We start from the raw sequence: 17,463 nt of genomic DNA, 5'->3' as shown, positions 1-17,463 counted from the left end.
CAACTGGGATTCAAACCCAGGATTTTCAGTAGTCAAGCGCTTTACCCGCTCAGCTGTTCGGGCCATCAGTAACACTGTTACCATGGAAGCTTTTCATCTGAGATTAATTCAGAAAGTCAGCCACAATTGTTCTGAAAGGAGAATAACAGTAAAAACAAGCAGAAATTGAAGTTCCTTCAAAGAACCTCACAGCATTGTCACAGTGACAACAAGTACCCATGAAACTGCCTGGGGCTTCTGCAATTAAAATATTTGAAGCTACATTAGTTGTTCATCTTTATCTAGCACAGGATAATGATAGAGTTAAGAATTTATCTATAGCTGTACTTGCATGCCTATCTACTTTTTCTTGTTGGTGTGAAATATTTTGTCTGATTTGTTGTTTTTCTTTAAATTTTTATGTGCTTTTATTTTTTATTTCATAATCGGTTTTTTGTTTGTTTTGTTGTTGTAAATTCATTTCACTTCTGTACTTCAATTCTTATATCCACTGATTTATATGAATTGCTGCCTTAAAAAAGAGAGAAGTATTTGATAAACTCTTCTTCCATGTAAGGGGCGGTTTTTTTGTTTTGTTTTTTCCATGGATCACCAGTACCAGCTGACACCATTTTCACTATGTTCTGAGAAATTGGGGGGAAACCCAACGAATCCCTTTCCCACCAAACGCTGCCAGGAATCGATTTCCTCATCTGTCATATAAGAAAATCTGATTCATTAACTGCTAAGATTTCTTGCTCATTTCTTCTTTCAAATCAGTTACCTTTATATATGCAACAGATTACATCGTTTATTTATAAGTTTGAACTGCTGACAGCCAAAAACACAGACATTTGACTTTGAGGCAGCGGATGTGTTTGTAAATGTTCACATGCTTTTGAAGTGATTTGTACATGTATTGGGAATGAAAGATATTGGTTTATTTTGATATGGTTTGTACGTGTGTTGGAACAAGGGTGGTTTTTGTTTTTGTTTTATCTGAGTGATGTGAAAGTAATATGTGTGATATTGTGTGTATGTGTATATGTGTCCATGTAGAATAGAAGAATAGAATATGTGTTTATTACCAAGTGTACTGGGATCACAAGGAATATGAGGGGGGATAGTACATAAAAAGATACAAACATAAATCGAAAATCATACACAAACACAGATACAGTATAAATCAGGATACATACATGTATGCATGTGTGTGTGTGTGTGTGTGTGTTTCACAAATCAGTGATTCACTTATGTTGCATGTACAGTTCGTATATTTTGAGGCTTTGATTATAAATAAATAATTCATTCAGTTTCACTGGTGCAGACTCCAACAGGGTTTTGATTCATGTCCTGGGCAAATTACCACTGGTACTCCACCCAAGCAGAGAAACCATGTACATATGTAAGGATGGCATTGTAAGAAATCGGTCATTTACATATGCGATGGGGTGATATAAGAAATAAGTTGTGTACATTTTTGGGTATGTCATTAAGCCCAGTCATCTTTATTCTGCAGCCAGCATTGGAACATTGTATTTGACTACTTCTGTGTAAGAAGAATGTACATAGAATGATGAAAATAAAGTGGAATATGTCCATACTTATTTGTGTTTAAGTCCTGTGCATTGTATGAGTGTTTGTGTGTGTGTGTGTGTGTGCGTGTGTGTGTGTGTGTGTGTGTTCTCAGATGCATGCACACATGTTCACAATCACTGAAAATATGAAATGGCATGGTCGAGGGATCACCATGAAAAAAGCTACACACACCAACAACAACGATATAACGGATCCCTCAATGGGGAACACATTTTTATATCAGATGTTTTGCCTTTTACAGTAGCTGAGATCTTGGAGCCATACAGGTTCATGCAGAAAACTTCTTTTCTTCTTTCTGGCATTCACAGCTACACCATCAGTGCAGTTGTGGTGATCAACAACGTTGTTTCTCCTGTTCTTTGTAGTTGCCACGTATTTTGGTCATGAGTGTTGTGTGGACAGGCCACTTTCTGCAGCATTGCCGACAAGGGTTGGGAGCATGTTATTTTGAAGGGCTTGCAGCACAGACAGTGTCTTGTCAGGAAGACAACTCGGCTGCAGTCATTGTCGTAGTCCTGAATCACTTGCGGAAAACAAGTCAGTCGTTATCCAGATACTAATTTTCAGGTTCCAAGAAGGAAAAGGAAGACAATATAATAATAGAATGACTTGAACAATTCCAGTGTCAGGCTGCATGGTTCACTGCAAAGGACTTTGGGTCCAGGGACTGATCTAAGCTTCAGGGCTCGTATGCTGCAGGACCAGAAATTTCCACCACCGACCATGTATATATAATTATGGGGGTCTTTGTTCCAATCCCAGGACATAAACACTTTTATCTCAATATAATACTACAGTGTCTATGCCCTGGATGAATGCCGTAGACTCATCAACCTCACTATCAGTATCATTGGATCTCAGTATACAAATTCCAGACTTAGTCAGTTACTGCCAGAAAAAATTCTGACACCTACAAAGATGACCAGCAGAAGACCCAGGCCAACTGGAACAGGCCTGTACAGGTTACAGAGATTATGATCTGATGATTATTTAAAAGGAAGAACAATCCAGAACAGCAAAGGCTTTGCCATTCCACTTGGCATAAAGGAGGAGTTAAAAAACCAAACATTCTTCATAAGAACAGCAAATGAATGGAAGTTGGGAAGACCAGTTGGAAGAAGTTGCCAGAATAGCAGTCAGTAAAGTGTGTATTCTAGAACAGCACTTCCATGCAGGTAGCTGCCTCCCGGGAGTTTTTTGTTTTGTTTTGTTTTTTTAAACAATATAAATAGTTACATGCACCTTTCCAAGTCTCAGTGTTGTGGCGATGACCGGATATGTATGTCCACTATTAGTGTTGATCTATTTCTTTTGGTACTTATTTTCCCCTATCACCACATTACATGTACATTTTACTTCATCACCCCATCATATAATGTTGGTGTTTTTTTTTTTGTTTTTTTTTTACATGGACATTGTACACTGTGATGTAATTGATCCTCTTCTCATTTTGTTGCTTGGCAGTCAACTTCCTGGTTGAATTACCTGCTGCACTGGGTCATGGATGTGGGATGGGTAGGTATTTGAGGGGGGGGGGGGAGTTTTTACTTGGATTGTTTGCGTCGAAAATGACCAAGCGTTTTTAATCCCACCATGAAGGTTGCCATATTCCGTTTTCCGGAATGATGCGTGCTGTTTGAATACGTGTCATCCATGTCATCGGCCCTGTGGCATGCTAATCTGGCCTTCTCTTCTGGGGGCAGCCAATGGAAGATGGGATTCAAGTAACGATGTAAATGCGTGTGTTCGCACGCAAGGTTAACTGAATAACTCCGAGTGTAGAAAATGCTCCCAAAACGAAACGGCTGGACAGAGATTCGAACCCGCAACCCCAGGGTCACACGTCCGGTACTCTGCCTGAGCCATTCGGGGCCCAAATTTGACACACTTTCTGGATCAACCGATCCGATCTATTTCAAGAAACACAATCACCGAACACGACGTTGAAAAGAGAGGTGAAGCAATACCCACCCCGAACCTACGCATAAAAACAGTTTTCACTGCGATATTGTGCGCACAGCAGCAAAAAAACTTAAGACGCCAACCGATGCCGTTCAAATTCAGAGGTATGTTAATTTATTTCGCTTCATGGTCACAAAATGGGACCAGTCACCGAGAAATAGGCTAACATTTTAGGTCAATGACCAAACAAATGCGTTAATCTCTCTATATAAACTTCGCTTTCTTCTTCATTTTTCCCAGTATGTGTGATTTTGATTTTATAGGGTTGAGAACATTTGCAAATATATATATATATGTATACAAGATGAACACAAAAATCGCGTAGAAAAGAAAATCTTTTTGAATTTTAGATTTTTAAAATTTTGTGTTTGAGACTATTGAGAGCAGACGACATGTTTTGAGCACACGCGCGTAACGTTTGTCCATCTGCACAAGGGTTTTATTTTCGCTCAAGCTTCAGGTAGGCCTTTTTATGAATGATAGTGTCCGACTGTAACCATCAGAACTGCAATGGAGGCAACGACTGTCCTGGCTATCAGGGTTTGAAAATTCGATCACAATGGGAGTACCTGACCAAAAAAAATGATGACAAAAAACAAAACGAAAACTGACGGGGCGTGCAACTACAAAGCCGCAAGGCTGCGATGCTTGGCATCGCCCTTTACCTGAACCTGAACCTGAATGGAGAGTGTCTTGCCCAAGTTGTATCCCCACTCCCCCGCCAAGAGAGATTTAGGGAAATAGCTATTGGTGATGGGTGTTGTGTTTCTTTCATTGTATCAATATATACACATAAGAAACTAAATGTGGATTAACAAGATCTATTTATTGAAGAGAACGTTAAGTTGCCATCTTTCAGTCTAGTCCCCAACCAATCATATTTCTAGATAAACAATGATAACATGCATAAGGGAAGTAATTCAAATGTCACATCTCCCTTCTTCAGTATAATGTTCATTAAATCTACATCTCCCTTCTTCAGTATAATGTTCATCAATGTCACATTTCCATTCTTCAGTATAATGTTCATCAATTTCACATCTCCATTCTTCAGTATAATGTTCATCAATGTCACATATCCATTCTTCAATATAATGATCATCAATGTCACATCTCCATTCTTCAGTATAATGTTCATCAATGTCACATCTCCATTCTTTTTATACTTTTGAACAAATTAATATAAACATTTCTACTATGCTTATGAATAAATTTTGAACTATTATAACATTCATTATTCTTTTATAAGGTATTGCTGAAATGGCAATTTTTATAATGACATACATTTGATATTGCTTTGCTTTCCTTTTTTTTTTTTTTTTTTTTTTTTTAAACACAGTAAAATATCGGATGATAATAAATATTTGGATCTTGAACAGAAACCAAAGAATTTATACTGTACTCCAAATAAAAATTTAAAAAATCATTCATTCTGTCACTGTCAGGCACTCTCACATTTTTACCACCACTTCTTGTTAAAGAAAATAATCATTCAGTCTTGCAGGCATTTTCACATTTCTACCACTCTTTGTTGTTTTGTGTCTGGTGTCTTGCTTTTCTGGTGAATTTTCTTCACATGTTTTGTCTGTTTGCTGGGGAACAAATCGATTGTTTCTGTCATCATCATTGTCACTATCACTTTCTTCTAAATGAGTATAGTATTTGTCATGTTTTGTTTGTGAGCTATTCTTTTGTGTGCTTTCATGTGTGGTTGACATTGTCTTTTGTTTGGAGTTGTCTGGGTTCATACTCATTTTCTCATTTACCTTTATCAGATCTCTTCTGTTTCTTCTCAATGTACTTTTCTCTGTTTGAACATAATATGATCTGGGTGTTTTTGCTGCTTTTACAACTCTTCCTGGTATCCAACCATTGTCATTCACATAGACTTTATCATCTGGTTTGAGTTTTGATAACTCCTTTGCTCCTTTGTCATAGTAGTCTTTTTGTTTCTTTTGTTTTTCTTTCAACTCTTTCTTGACTTTGTTTGATTTTTTCCTTTTGTGTTGCTTTGTTGGAACACTGAGTCTTGTTCTGAGTGTTCTGTTCATGAGTATCTCTGCTGGCGATGGAAGTGTACTGTTTATTGGTGTGGATCTGTAGTTCAGTACTGCCAGATACACATCTTGTCCACTGTCCCTAGCCTTTTTGAACAATTTTTTTAGTGTTTGTACCATTCTTTCTGCAAATCCATTTGATTGAGGATATTTGGGACTAGATGTAACATGTTTGAATTCCCATTTTTGTGCAAACATGTGAAACTCCTCACTTGTATACTGTGGACCATTGTCTGAGACTACTTCTTCAGGTATGCCTTGTCTGCTGAATATGGATTTCATGTATGTAATGACAGTTTTGCTTTTTGTGTCTGGAAGTAGTGCAAATTCAATGAATTTTGAATGATAATCTGCAATAAGCAAATAATCATGTCCTTCCCAAGTGAACAGATCTGTTCCTACTTTTTGCCATGGCTTTTCTGGTATATCATGATTCAGCAAAGGTTCTTTTTGTTGTTTGTTTCTGTACTTTATGCATGTTGCACACGTTGTGACAATGTTTTCAATTTGTTTATTCATGCCTGGCCAAAACATGTTTCTTCTTGCTCTGTTTTTACATTTCTCTATGCCTAAATGGCCCTCATGAATCCTTTCAAGCATTTCTGACTGCATTGATTTTGGAATTAGGATTCTGTTTGCCTTGAAAATTAGACCATCAATGACAGTTAGTTCTTCATTGTACTGAAAGTACTGTCTGATTTCTGCTGGTATATTTATTTTATTTGCAGCCCATCCTTTGTATATTTGTTCTTTGAGCATGACAAATTCAGGATCTTTGTTTGTTTCTTGTCTCATTTCTTCCAGTTTGTAATCTTTCACTTTTATATTTTCCAAAAGTGTGTTTACATGTATTCTGAGAATTTCCTCTTCCTCTGACTTTTTTGTTTGATACTGTGACTCTGTTGCTGTTGCTCTTGACAGTGTGTCTGCAACATACATTTCTTTTCCAGGTCTGTATGTTATGTCTAAATCATATCTTTGCAATCTCAACATGAGTCTCTGTATTCTGTAGATTTAATGAACATTATACTGAAGAAGGGAGATGTGACATTTGAATTACTTCCCTTATGCATGTTATCATTGTTTATCTAGAAATATGATTGGTTGGGGACTAGACTGAAAGATGGCAACTTAACGTTCTCTTCAATAAATAGATCTTGTTAATCCACATTTAGTTTCTTATGTGTATATATTGATACAATGAAAGAAACACAACATGGTGTCAGAAGTGGGATACGAACCCACGCCCACATTCGTGGACCAGAATACAGAGACTCATGTTGAGATTGCAAAGACAAAAAGCAACATGACAAAGCAAAGGAAAAAGATGATAAAGAAATCAAATGCACAAGATGTGGATACACACATGCAAAAAGAAAGTGCCCAGCATTTGGAAAAAAATGCACAAAGTGTTCAAAATACAATCATATTTCTAGATAAACAATGATAACATGCATAAGGGAAGTAATTCAAATGTCACAATGGGTTACACAGTTGTCACTTTGCTGCATGGTGGCCCAACTGTAAGTTTATGTCAATCTGTGATGGCTAGGTTGTTTGCCGAGCTAGATGGAAGACCTACATCTTTGGAAATGACCCAGTTAATTGTGTGTGAGAGATGAAGGAGGATGGAGTGCGGGTGGGGTCATGTTGACTCCAGTAGTCTGAATGTACAGTTGTGCAGTATAATAAGTTTATATCACGATGAAAAGTTTTTAGGTCATACTGTAATATGATGTGTTTATGATTATGTAAAGTTTTTAGGTCTTACTGCAGTATGCTTTGCTTGTAGTTATGTAAAGTTTTTCACTCAAAACTTAGAAGTGGCGGAGGTGTGGACAAGTCCCAAAACTGGCTGTGTGTGTGTGTGTGTGTGTGTGCGTGTGTGCGTGTGTGTGTTTATGTGTGTGTGGGTGGGGTGGGGTGGGGGCTGCTGGTGGTTGTGTGTGTGTATAAGTTTGATAAACACTGACCATTTTTATTTTATTTTAATTTTCTTAATTGCATTCAGTGTATGTTTTAATTTTTTGTTTTATTATTTCATTGATCAGTTTGGTTTATGTATTTATTTATTTCATTATGAGTTAAAAATTTTGTTATTTTATTTCTGCAGCATTTTGTGGGAGATGTGCTATGTCTAGCATTCATGTTTGCCTTTTTTGTTGCCTCCTTGACAGTAAAACTAAGGTGAGGATGTTGACTGAGATCGGGGGAGAGGTTCATTAGTTGTTGTCATGACCTACAAATTCGACAAGGGAGACAACAGTTGTGTTCCCTTTCCATACTGACATGAACCCCAGCCCAGGAACTCTTGACCCAGTTTATCACCAATTCTGTCATACTTTTAACTAAAGAGCTATAGATGGTCAACCTTCACCCCAAAAGTTAACAATGATACTTGATTCATGGTTTTCTTTTTCCATAATTAACCTGTTGATCCTGATTGGTGAAATATTGAATTACAGTCTACACTTTGCCTTAAAACATACTCGATTGATGGAATCATTTTCTGTAATCAGCTGTTGATTGTAAGTGGTGAATTATTGAATAACAGTAGGTGGTGGCAGTGAAAATTTAAATGTTCATTACAAGGACTGAAATGTGATTTTTGGCAAACAACATGACAATATAAGAAAAACAAAAAAAAAGAGTAAGTGAATATCTTGATTGGTTCTGAAGATATTCCATTTTAAAGATGTGACGATGCGTACATGCTGTTAGTACTTAATATTTTCACATTTTCACAGTTATATTATACTGTCCATGAGGGTACTGTAATGAAAACTCATATACTTTTAGAAACCATATGATAATGGCATATTCATTAACAGTATACACTTTGCCTTAAAGCTACTATACTTGATTGATGGTTTATTTTCTCCGTAATTAACCTGTTGATTCAAAGTAGAGAAATACTGAATTACACTTACAGTTACACTTTTTGATTGATCATATTTAGAGGGAGAGGGAAAAGATAGCTTAGAAGTTAGATTCATTTCAAAGAAGGAAGGGAATGATAGTCTGAATCAACAGCCGTGTGGAGCAGTGGCCAAGTGACTAGGAAGCGATAAAGTATCCACAAGTTCAAGTCCCATATGCTGACAAGGATTTTTACAACCAGCTCCACTAGACCTTCAGAGGCATTGTGGCAGAATCAGTTAAGCGTTGACCTTATCCGTTGTTCATCAGTGATCAAGGTTCAAGGCGCCATTTCGGCATAGTGTTCAGTCCTTAGGAAAGGCACTCTACATCAGATTTTCCTTACTACACCCAGGTTGTGAACAGGTACCCAACATCAGTCAGGTGAAGTTAAACTGGTGGAAGGAGAAGATGGGATTCTGCCTTTCTGTGCCGAGTCCAAGACACAGTGGTTTCACCACCCTGATGGGGGTTCTGCCTTTCTGTGCCAAGTCCAAGAGACAGTGGTTTCACCACCCTGATGGGGGTTCTGCCTTTCTGTGCCAAGTCCAAGAGACAGTGGTTTCACCGCCCTGATGGGGGTTCTGCCTTCCTGTGCCAAGTCCAAGACACAGTGGTTCACTGCACTGATGGGGGTTCTGCCTTTCTGTGCCAAGTCCAAGACACAGTGGTTTCACCACCCAGATGGCCATGAAAGGCAATGGGACCTTTAATCACTATAGACCTTGAATGGTGGTCTGGGACCTGGTCATTCAGACGAGACTGTGTACAGCAGCACTTTGTGCATGTAAAATAACCCACAGCAAAAAGAAGGTTGGCAAAATCCTGTTGAAAAATCTTATTTGACCGTAAAAGTACTAAGCACTTGCACGTTGCAGACAGAAGAAGAAAACGAAAAGGTGATGCTGCACTGTGGTGATGTGCTCTCAGGGAGGAGCATGAATTTCACCCAGGGAAATCTGTTTTGACCAAAAATGACAACACAACACAGCACAGCACAGCACAGCACAGCACAGCACAGCACAATGCAACACAGCACAACACAACACAACGCAAGGCAAGGCAATACAACGGGATACAATACAGTACATTACAATACAGTACGATACAGGTGCATACACCTGTTAATGTTTGAACTTCCTTTGTGTGTATTATACCACATTCATGCATGAGGTCAACTGATCAAAAATCATGTAATCTATATCAGAGTTGGTTGAATTATAGAAATATGAAAATCCCCAGCACAAACCAGTGGTGACACGGTCATCAGAAAGAATGGCCGTTGTTTCAGTTGTGTATCAGGAGGAAGGAGGAACTTACATGTAGTACAAAGACCATGAATGTATTCTTATAGTTTTGTAAAAACCCAAAAGCCTACTAATGTTTACCAAAAATATCAACTCTACATTCTGAAATTTATGTATTTATATTGCTACAAAGGGCTTAAGATAAAAGAGAAAGCGGTATCATGATCACAAAATGACACAGATGGTCAGAGACACTGATGTTGTCAGGATTGGAACAGTATTCACACACCCTTTCACAAAGAGCATTGACCTTTCACATTTACATCTTTATTCTCCATCAGGCCATTTGTGTGAGCCATACTCTGCTAGCATTGTAGCACAGTGTAAACAATACTGCCAGCATTGTAGCACAGTGTAAACAATACTGCCAGCATTGTAGCACAGTGTAAACAATACTGCCAGCATTGTAGCACAGTGTAAACAATACTGCCAGCATTGTAGCACAGTGCACACAATATTATCAAGTGTAAAAACATAGTATTCATATTGCCTTTGAAATGTCCAGTTAGAATAATGCCTGTTTCTCAACTATTACAGGGGGAAAAAAAAAAAAAAAAGGAATTACAGTTTACACACATTAGTTGTAACATGATTCTGACTCTTAAGAGGAAAGCAAATTTCGAATGGTTTCTCTTCCCGAGCAGTCATAGTGCATTTCTTTGCTTCCAGATTTACTGAAGTTTGGAAAGATGTCGGCAGACAAAAGAAAGGAAGGGGGAGAAGGGACAGCAAAACCTGTGACCTGTGTTCTGATTGGAGCGGGAAACCGGGGCTTTAGATATGCTTTCTATGCTGTCGCTTTTCCTCAGGATTTCAAGGTGATGACAAAAAACTGTGCTTGGTTTGTTGTTTTGGACATGTATGTGTGGATGTAACTTTCTGTGTGTGTGTGTGTGTGTGTGTGTGTGTGTGAGAGAGAGAGAGAGAGAGAGAGAGGGAGAGAGTTTTGAAATTTATTAATATGAAAATTAAATCACACAAACGATACTTGGTTGTGGAGGATTTATTGTGATTATTTCCATATTACACGTGTGTGTGTGTGTGTGTGTGTGTGTGTGTGAGAGAGAGAGAGAGAGAGAGAGAGAGAGAGAGAGACAGACAGACAGACAGACAGACAGACAAAGCAAGAGAAAAATGAATGGGAATTTGGTTGTATTTTCTTAAAAGAAACAACCACCACCACCAAATATCAAACAAAACAAAACAACAGAACAACAACAACAGCAAATAGTACCTGATGGCTTTTGGAGATTTCATATTTTTACACCATGATTTCATTGGTACCCAGAAGAAGCAAAAACATTCAAATCTACATACTTTATATGAACACATACACATACAGACACACACACACACACACACACATACACATGTGTGCACTAACATTTATGCATGTACATGTGCATGCAAACACAGACACACACACGCACACACACACAGAGACACACAAACGCAGACACACACACACACACACACACACACATGAAGATTTGAACACACACACACACACACATGCACACATCTCTCATTCTTTCTTGTGTTTGAGGTGTCACATGTAGAAGTTTGTACATGTGTACACTCCCACATACATGTTCACACACTCCCCCTATTGCAGGTAACTCATGTGTAACAGGTATTTACTGTGCTGATGATTCTAATTTCTGTTGTCTTTCTGTCCTTTCAGATTGTCGGAGTAGCGGATCCTAGAGATTTCTACAGAAAGAGAGTACAAAATGAGCACGACATTCCAGATAAATTTGCCTTTCAGAGTATGTTGTCATCACTTTTGCATATGTGTGTGTGTGTGTGTGTGTGCATGTTTGTGTGCATGTAATATGCATGTGCCTTCACGTTCAAATTGTGCATGTGTGTACAAGCATTCATGCTTGTATGTATAATGTATGTGTGTGTGTGTGTGTGTGTGTGTGTGTGTGTGTGTGTGTGTGTGTGTGTGTGTCCATTTGATTACTTTTGAACCTGAGGGGCTGTCAGCTCGCTGAGATCAGCCAGACCTTACAGGTCAGGGTGTCCGTCACCATTCAGATTCTTCAGCCAGATTTCTTCCTCTAGGAATTGCACTTCTCTTGTTTAGCAAAATAAATGACATCATTGCTAAGTGCAGAGAAAATAGTGACTGCACTTCATGAGTGACATCATTGCTAAGTGCACAGAAAGAAGTTACTGCACTTCATGAGTGACATCATTGCTAAGTGCACAGAAAGTAGTGACTGCACTTCACGAGTGACACCATTGCTGAGAGCACAGAAAGTAGTGACTGCGCTCCACGAGTGACACCATTGCTGAGAGCACAGAAAGTAGTGACTGCACTTCACGAGTGACACCATTGCTAAGTCCACAGAAAGTAGTGACTGCGCTCCACGAGTGACACCATTGCTGAGAGCACAGAAAGTAGTGACTGCGCTCCACGAGTGACATCATTGCTGAGTGCACAGAAAGTAGTGACTGCACTTCATGAGTGACACCATTGCTAAGTGCACAGAAAGTAGTGACTGCGCTCCACGAGTGACATCATTGCTGAGTGCACAGAAAGTAGTGACTGCACTTCATGAGTGACACCATTGCTAAGTGCACAGAAAGTAGTGACTGCGCTCCACGAGTGACACCATTGCTAAGTGCACAGAAAGTAGTGACTGCACTTCATGAGTGACACCATTGCTAAGTGCACAGAAAGTAGTGACTGCACTCCACGAGTGACACGATTGCTAAGTGCACAGAAAGTAGTGACTGCACTTCATGAGTGACACCATTGCTAAGTGCACAGAAAGTAGTGACTGCACTTCATGAGTGACACCATTGCTGAGAGCACAGAAAGTAGTGACTGCACTTCATGAGTGACACCATTGCTAAGTGCACAGAAAGTAGTGACTGCGCTCCACGAGTGACACCATTGCTAAGTGCACAGAAAGTAGTGACTGCACTTCATGAGTGACACCATTGCTAAGTGCACAGAAAGTAGTGACTGCACTCCACGAGTGACACGATTGCTAAGTGCACAGAAAGTAGTGAGTGCACTGCACACTCACAGCACACTGATCTCAGTCAGGGCGTTAAACGTTTCCTGTGAAGGGGGAAGGCAGCAGAATGGTGAAGATGCTTATCTGTCAACACGGCATCTCTGAGGGTCTTGCTTCAAATCCTGTCACGGCCTTGGACTGGAAAATGAAACTGAGCATCTGGTTATTCAGTTGAGGTGAAAAACAGAAGTCCCATGTGTAGCACACACTTGGCACACTGAAAAAGACCTCACAGCGACAAAAGTTTTGTCCTCTGGCAAAACTCTGCTGAAGAAATCCACTCTGATAGGTACACAAAGATGCGTGTATGATAGGTACACAATGATAGGTACACAAAGATACATATATGATAGGTACACAAAGAGACGTACCTGCATGCACTCAAGGCCTGACTACTATGTTGAGTCATGTTGCTGTTCAGGCGTCTGTGCAGTGATGCCCCCTTGAGAAACTGAAACTGAAACTGTGAAGTGATTTCAGGCTGGACGGAGGCAGCAGAGAAGGAAAAGTTTGCTGACTGCGTCATCATTGCCACGACCGACAGACTGCACAAAGTGAGTGGGGGAGGGGGTTGGTTCAGTGAGGGGAGGGTGGGGGTGGGGGGTGGGGGGGCGACAGACTGCACAAAGTGAGTGGGGGAGGGGGTTGGTTCAGTGAGGGGAGGGTGGGGGTGGGGGTGGGGGGGGGCCGACAGACTGCACAAAGTGAGTGGGGGAGGGGGTTGGTTCAGTGAGGGGAGGGTGGGGTGGGGGATGGTGTTGGTGGAGGAGGGGGAAGGGTGAGGGTGAATGAGGTCATGGTGATGAAGTGGAGGGAGGGGGTAGTGATGAGGAAGATGAATGGAGTGAAAGCAAGTATGTTATTTCTGAATGTTGATACTTTAAAAGAAAGTTTTTCTGCGTGATAATGATGAAAATGATGCAGTGATAATAATGATGATAAATGAAAAAGGCAGATAAATGTATGAAAGCAAGTCATTTCAGAATGTTGATGTTTTGACACACACACACACACATGCACACACACACACACACACACACACACACACACACACACACAAAACACACACACACAACTGGCACAGACCTTTCCATTAAAAAAAAAAAAAAGCATATTGAACTATCACATATCTTATCAAGTTATTACATTTACACAGGATTTCTATGTTAATTGCCAGTGTTTTAAACACCCTACAGTAACACTAACAGTAAAGCAGCTGATGAGATTTGAACACCTCACCTCCAGGTTCTATGTCTGTGATGCTGACCGCTGTCTCACAGCAGATGATGCAGTGTGTATCACTGACTGTGTTGGCTGTGTATTGTTCAGGACCCTGCCGTGGCTTTTGCTAAGAAGGGATACCACATTCTGCTGGAAAAACCCATGGCGGTAAGACACTTTCTTCTTCTTATTGTACGTTCATAGACTGTTACTCCCATGATCACTCACATAATGTGGAGTTATGGCCTAGAGGTAACGCGTCCGCCTAGGAAGCGAGAGAATCTGAGGGCGCTGGTTCGAATCACGGTTCAGCCGCCAATATTTTCTCCCCCTCCATTAGACCTTCAGTGGTGGTCTGGACGCTAGTCATTCGGATGAGATGATAAACCGAAGTCCGGTGTGCAGCATGCACTTAGCGCACGTAAAAGAACCCACGGCAACAAAAGGGTTGTTCCTGGCAAAATTCTGTAGAAAAATCCACTTCGACAGGAAAAACAAATAAAACTGCACACAGGAAAAAATACAAAAAAATGGGTGGCGCTGTAGTATAGCGACGCGCTCTCCCTGGGGAGAGCAGCCCGAATTTCACACAGAGAAATCTGTTGTGATAAAAAGGAATACAAATACAAATATATACCTGTGGGTTTTTTCGTGCATGACTTCTACCCCGATGTGTAGGCAGCCGTACTCCATTTTGGTGGATATGCTTGCTGGAAGTGGACCTGTTTTCATGTCCCACCAGATGCTGAGAGGGATCACGGGGATCTTTAACATGCGCATTTGATCTTGTGCATGGGTCTACAGATGATGTGGGTTCAGGCACTAGCAGGTCAAACATCTGTTGACTTCGGAGATTGAAATAAAAAGCTCCAGAAACAATTAACCTGTCAGTTGTGTCAGCCAGGATTCAAACCCGGGACCTTCAGATTGAAAGTTCAGTGCTTTAACCACTCAGCTTTAGTAAGATAGACAGTTGAAAATGTGTTTAATTACTGAGGAAATGTGTGTATTTTTAGTTTCATATACAGAGAATACATGTTTAATTACAGACGTAATATTTTGATATATAATGTAGTGAGGGACAAGAAATATGTTTCATTCCTTAGGTAATATATATATATCTATCTATATATCGTGATGAGGAGCAAGGAATGCTTGTTTAACTGCTGAGGTAATGTTTGTGTGTTTATTGTAGTAAAGTACAAGCAGTATGCTTTCATTACTGAGGTAATTGATGTATACTTATAGCAGTGAGGGACAATGAATACAGTTTTGTTTACAGAAGTAATATCTGTGTATATACCGAAGTGAAAGACAAGCAGTATGTGTTTCATTGCTGAGGTGTATTTGCAGTTGTGAAACAAAAGGAATATATGCATTATACAAAAATATTGACAGTGTGCAACGGTATTGACAGTATGTAGCATATGTGGATTTGTCTGAACACAGTGACGCCTCTTTGGGAAACTGAAACCAAACGACACTTTTTCAAGTGTTGGAATAAGGCTGTTGGGAGAGTGCGTCGACTTGTAAGAGCAGTGATGTGTTGCTCACCGTATGTTGCATGTTCATGTATGGATTTTGTCTGAACACAGTGATGCCTCCTTGAGAAACTGAAACTGAATGATGACGCGTTTTCAGGTGTCGGAAGACGACTGTCGGGAGATCGCGTCGACGTGTAAGAGCAGTGATGTGTTGCTAGCTGTGTGTCACGTGATGCGTTACCTCCCCTGGGTGTGCAAGGCCAAGGAGATCATCGACAGCGGGGAGATCGGCCAGGTGGTCAACATTCAGCACACTGAGCCCGTCAGTGCCGCATGGTTGCTGTGTCTTTTTCATAGTTTAAATATCTATTCATTCATGTAGATATCTACTGCAATTATGATGATGAAGATTATTATTATTATTATTGTTATTATTATCATTGTTATTGTTATTATTATTACTATTATTGTTGTTGTTATTATTGTTGTTATTATATTTTATTTTAAAAAAAGAGTCTTTGTACTTTAACTTTGTGTGTGTGTGTGTGTGTGTGTGTGTGTGTGTGTGTGTGTGTGTGTGTGTGGAACAGGTCGGTGGAATCATCAGTGAAGTTAAGTGTTGATAGTGTTCTGGAGATGTACATTGAGTGAAAATGCGCAATATCAGTACCATAACACACTGTAATTTGCCAGTACACACTATGTCAGTGCCTTTACACACTGCACAATGCCAGTACCTTTACATTTTGTATAATGTCATTACTTTTACACACAGTAGAATGTCAATACCTTTACATAATGTACAATGTCAATACCTTTACACAGTGTACATTGTCACTATCTGTACACATTGCATGTCAATGACTGCATACTGTATAATGTCAATACCTTTACACAATGTACAATGTCAATACTTTTACACACAGTAGAATGTCAATACCTTTACATAATGTACAATGTCAGTACCTTTACACGGTGTACACAGTCACTATCTATACACATTGCGTGTCAATAACTGCATACTGTATAATGTCAGTACATTCACATAATGTACAATGTCAATACCTTTACTCAGTGTACAATTTCACTATCTGTACACATTGCATAATGTCAATAACTGTACATAGTGCATAATGTCAATACCTTTACACACTGTGTAGTGTCAGTACCCACTGTATAGTGTTATTCCTTTACACACTATATAGTGTCAATACCTTTACACACTGTATAGTGTCATACCTTTACACACTGTATAGCGTCATAACCTTTACACACTGTATAGTCTCATTACCTTTACACACTGTATAGTGTCAATACCTTTACACACTGTATAGTGTCATAACCTTTACACTCTGTATAGTCTACCTTTACACACTGTATAGTGTCAATACCTTTACACACTGTATAGTGTCATTACCTTTACACACTGTATAGCCTACCTTTACACACTATATAGTGCAATATCTTTACACACTGTATAGTGTCATTACCTTTACACTCTGTATAGTGTCATTACCTTTACACACTGTATAGTGTCAATACCTTTACATGCCGTCTCTTGTTTCACTGTCTTGCAAAAGTCTGTGTTGTCCAGATTGGTTTTTGGCACTTTGCCCATTCTTACGTGCGGGGGAACTGGCACAAGGAAAGCCTCAGCTCCTGCTCACTGCTGGCCAAATGCTGTCATGATGTCGACCTCATAAAGTACTGGATGGAGGGTGCTGGGAAGTGCATGAGAGTGTCATCGTTTGGAAGTCTCGCCCATTTTCGGAAGGAAGACAAGGTTAGAGGCTGAAAATGAACACCCCCCCAAACCTCCCACCCCGATGAAATGAATTAAAAAAAAAAAATCATTGTTCCTGGTGCTACAGTATTTAGGACATTTAGTTTTCTATAGAGG

The 17,463-nt window shown here is 39.7% G+C and overlaps 1 protein-coding gene across 3 annotated transcripts in view; it reads left to right on the top strand.

The window, feature by feature from the left end:
- Positions 1-3,373: 3,373 nt before the first annotated feature.
- Positions 3,374-17,463, top strand: part of LOC143301817 (putative oxidoreductase YteT) — a 63,369-nt gene continuing 49,279 nt past the window's right edge. For 2 of the 3 annotated variants that reach the window (XR_013057843.1, XM_076616216.1), the window contains exons 1-7: positions 3,374-3,644; positions 10,493-10,641; positions 11,508-11,592; positions 13,339-13,412; positions 14,188-14,247; positions 15,721-15,885; positions 17,158-17,346. Coding sequence is in view for 2 of the 3 variants with exons in the window: in XM_076616216.1 (XP_076472331.1) it covers positions 3,626-3,644; positions 10,493-10,641; positions 11,508-11,592; positions 13,339-13,412; positions 14,188-14,247; positions 15,721-15,885; positions 17,158-17,346 (741 nt within the window). In the remaining variant the exon portion in view is untranslated. Of the gene's footprint in view, positions 3,645-3,940; positions 4,001-10,492; positions 10,642-11,507; positions 11,593-13,338; positions 13,413-14,187; positions 14,248-15,720; positions 15,886-17,157; positions 17,347-17,463 lie in introns of those variants that run through there. The other variant, XM_076616217.1, reaches the window with a different exon arrangement.

This window comes from Babylonia areolata, chromosome 28, assembly GCF_041734735.1.
Source record: "Babylonia areolata isolate BAREFJ2019XMU chromosome 28, ASM4173473v1, whole genome shotgun sequence".
NCBI classification, from domain to species: domain Eukaryota; kingdom Metazoa; phylum Mollusca; class Gastropoda; order Neogastropoda; family Buccinidae; genus Babylonia; species Babylonia areolata.
This window is presented reverse-complemented; position numbering and strand designations above follow the sequence as displayed.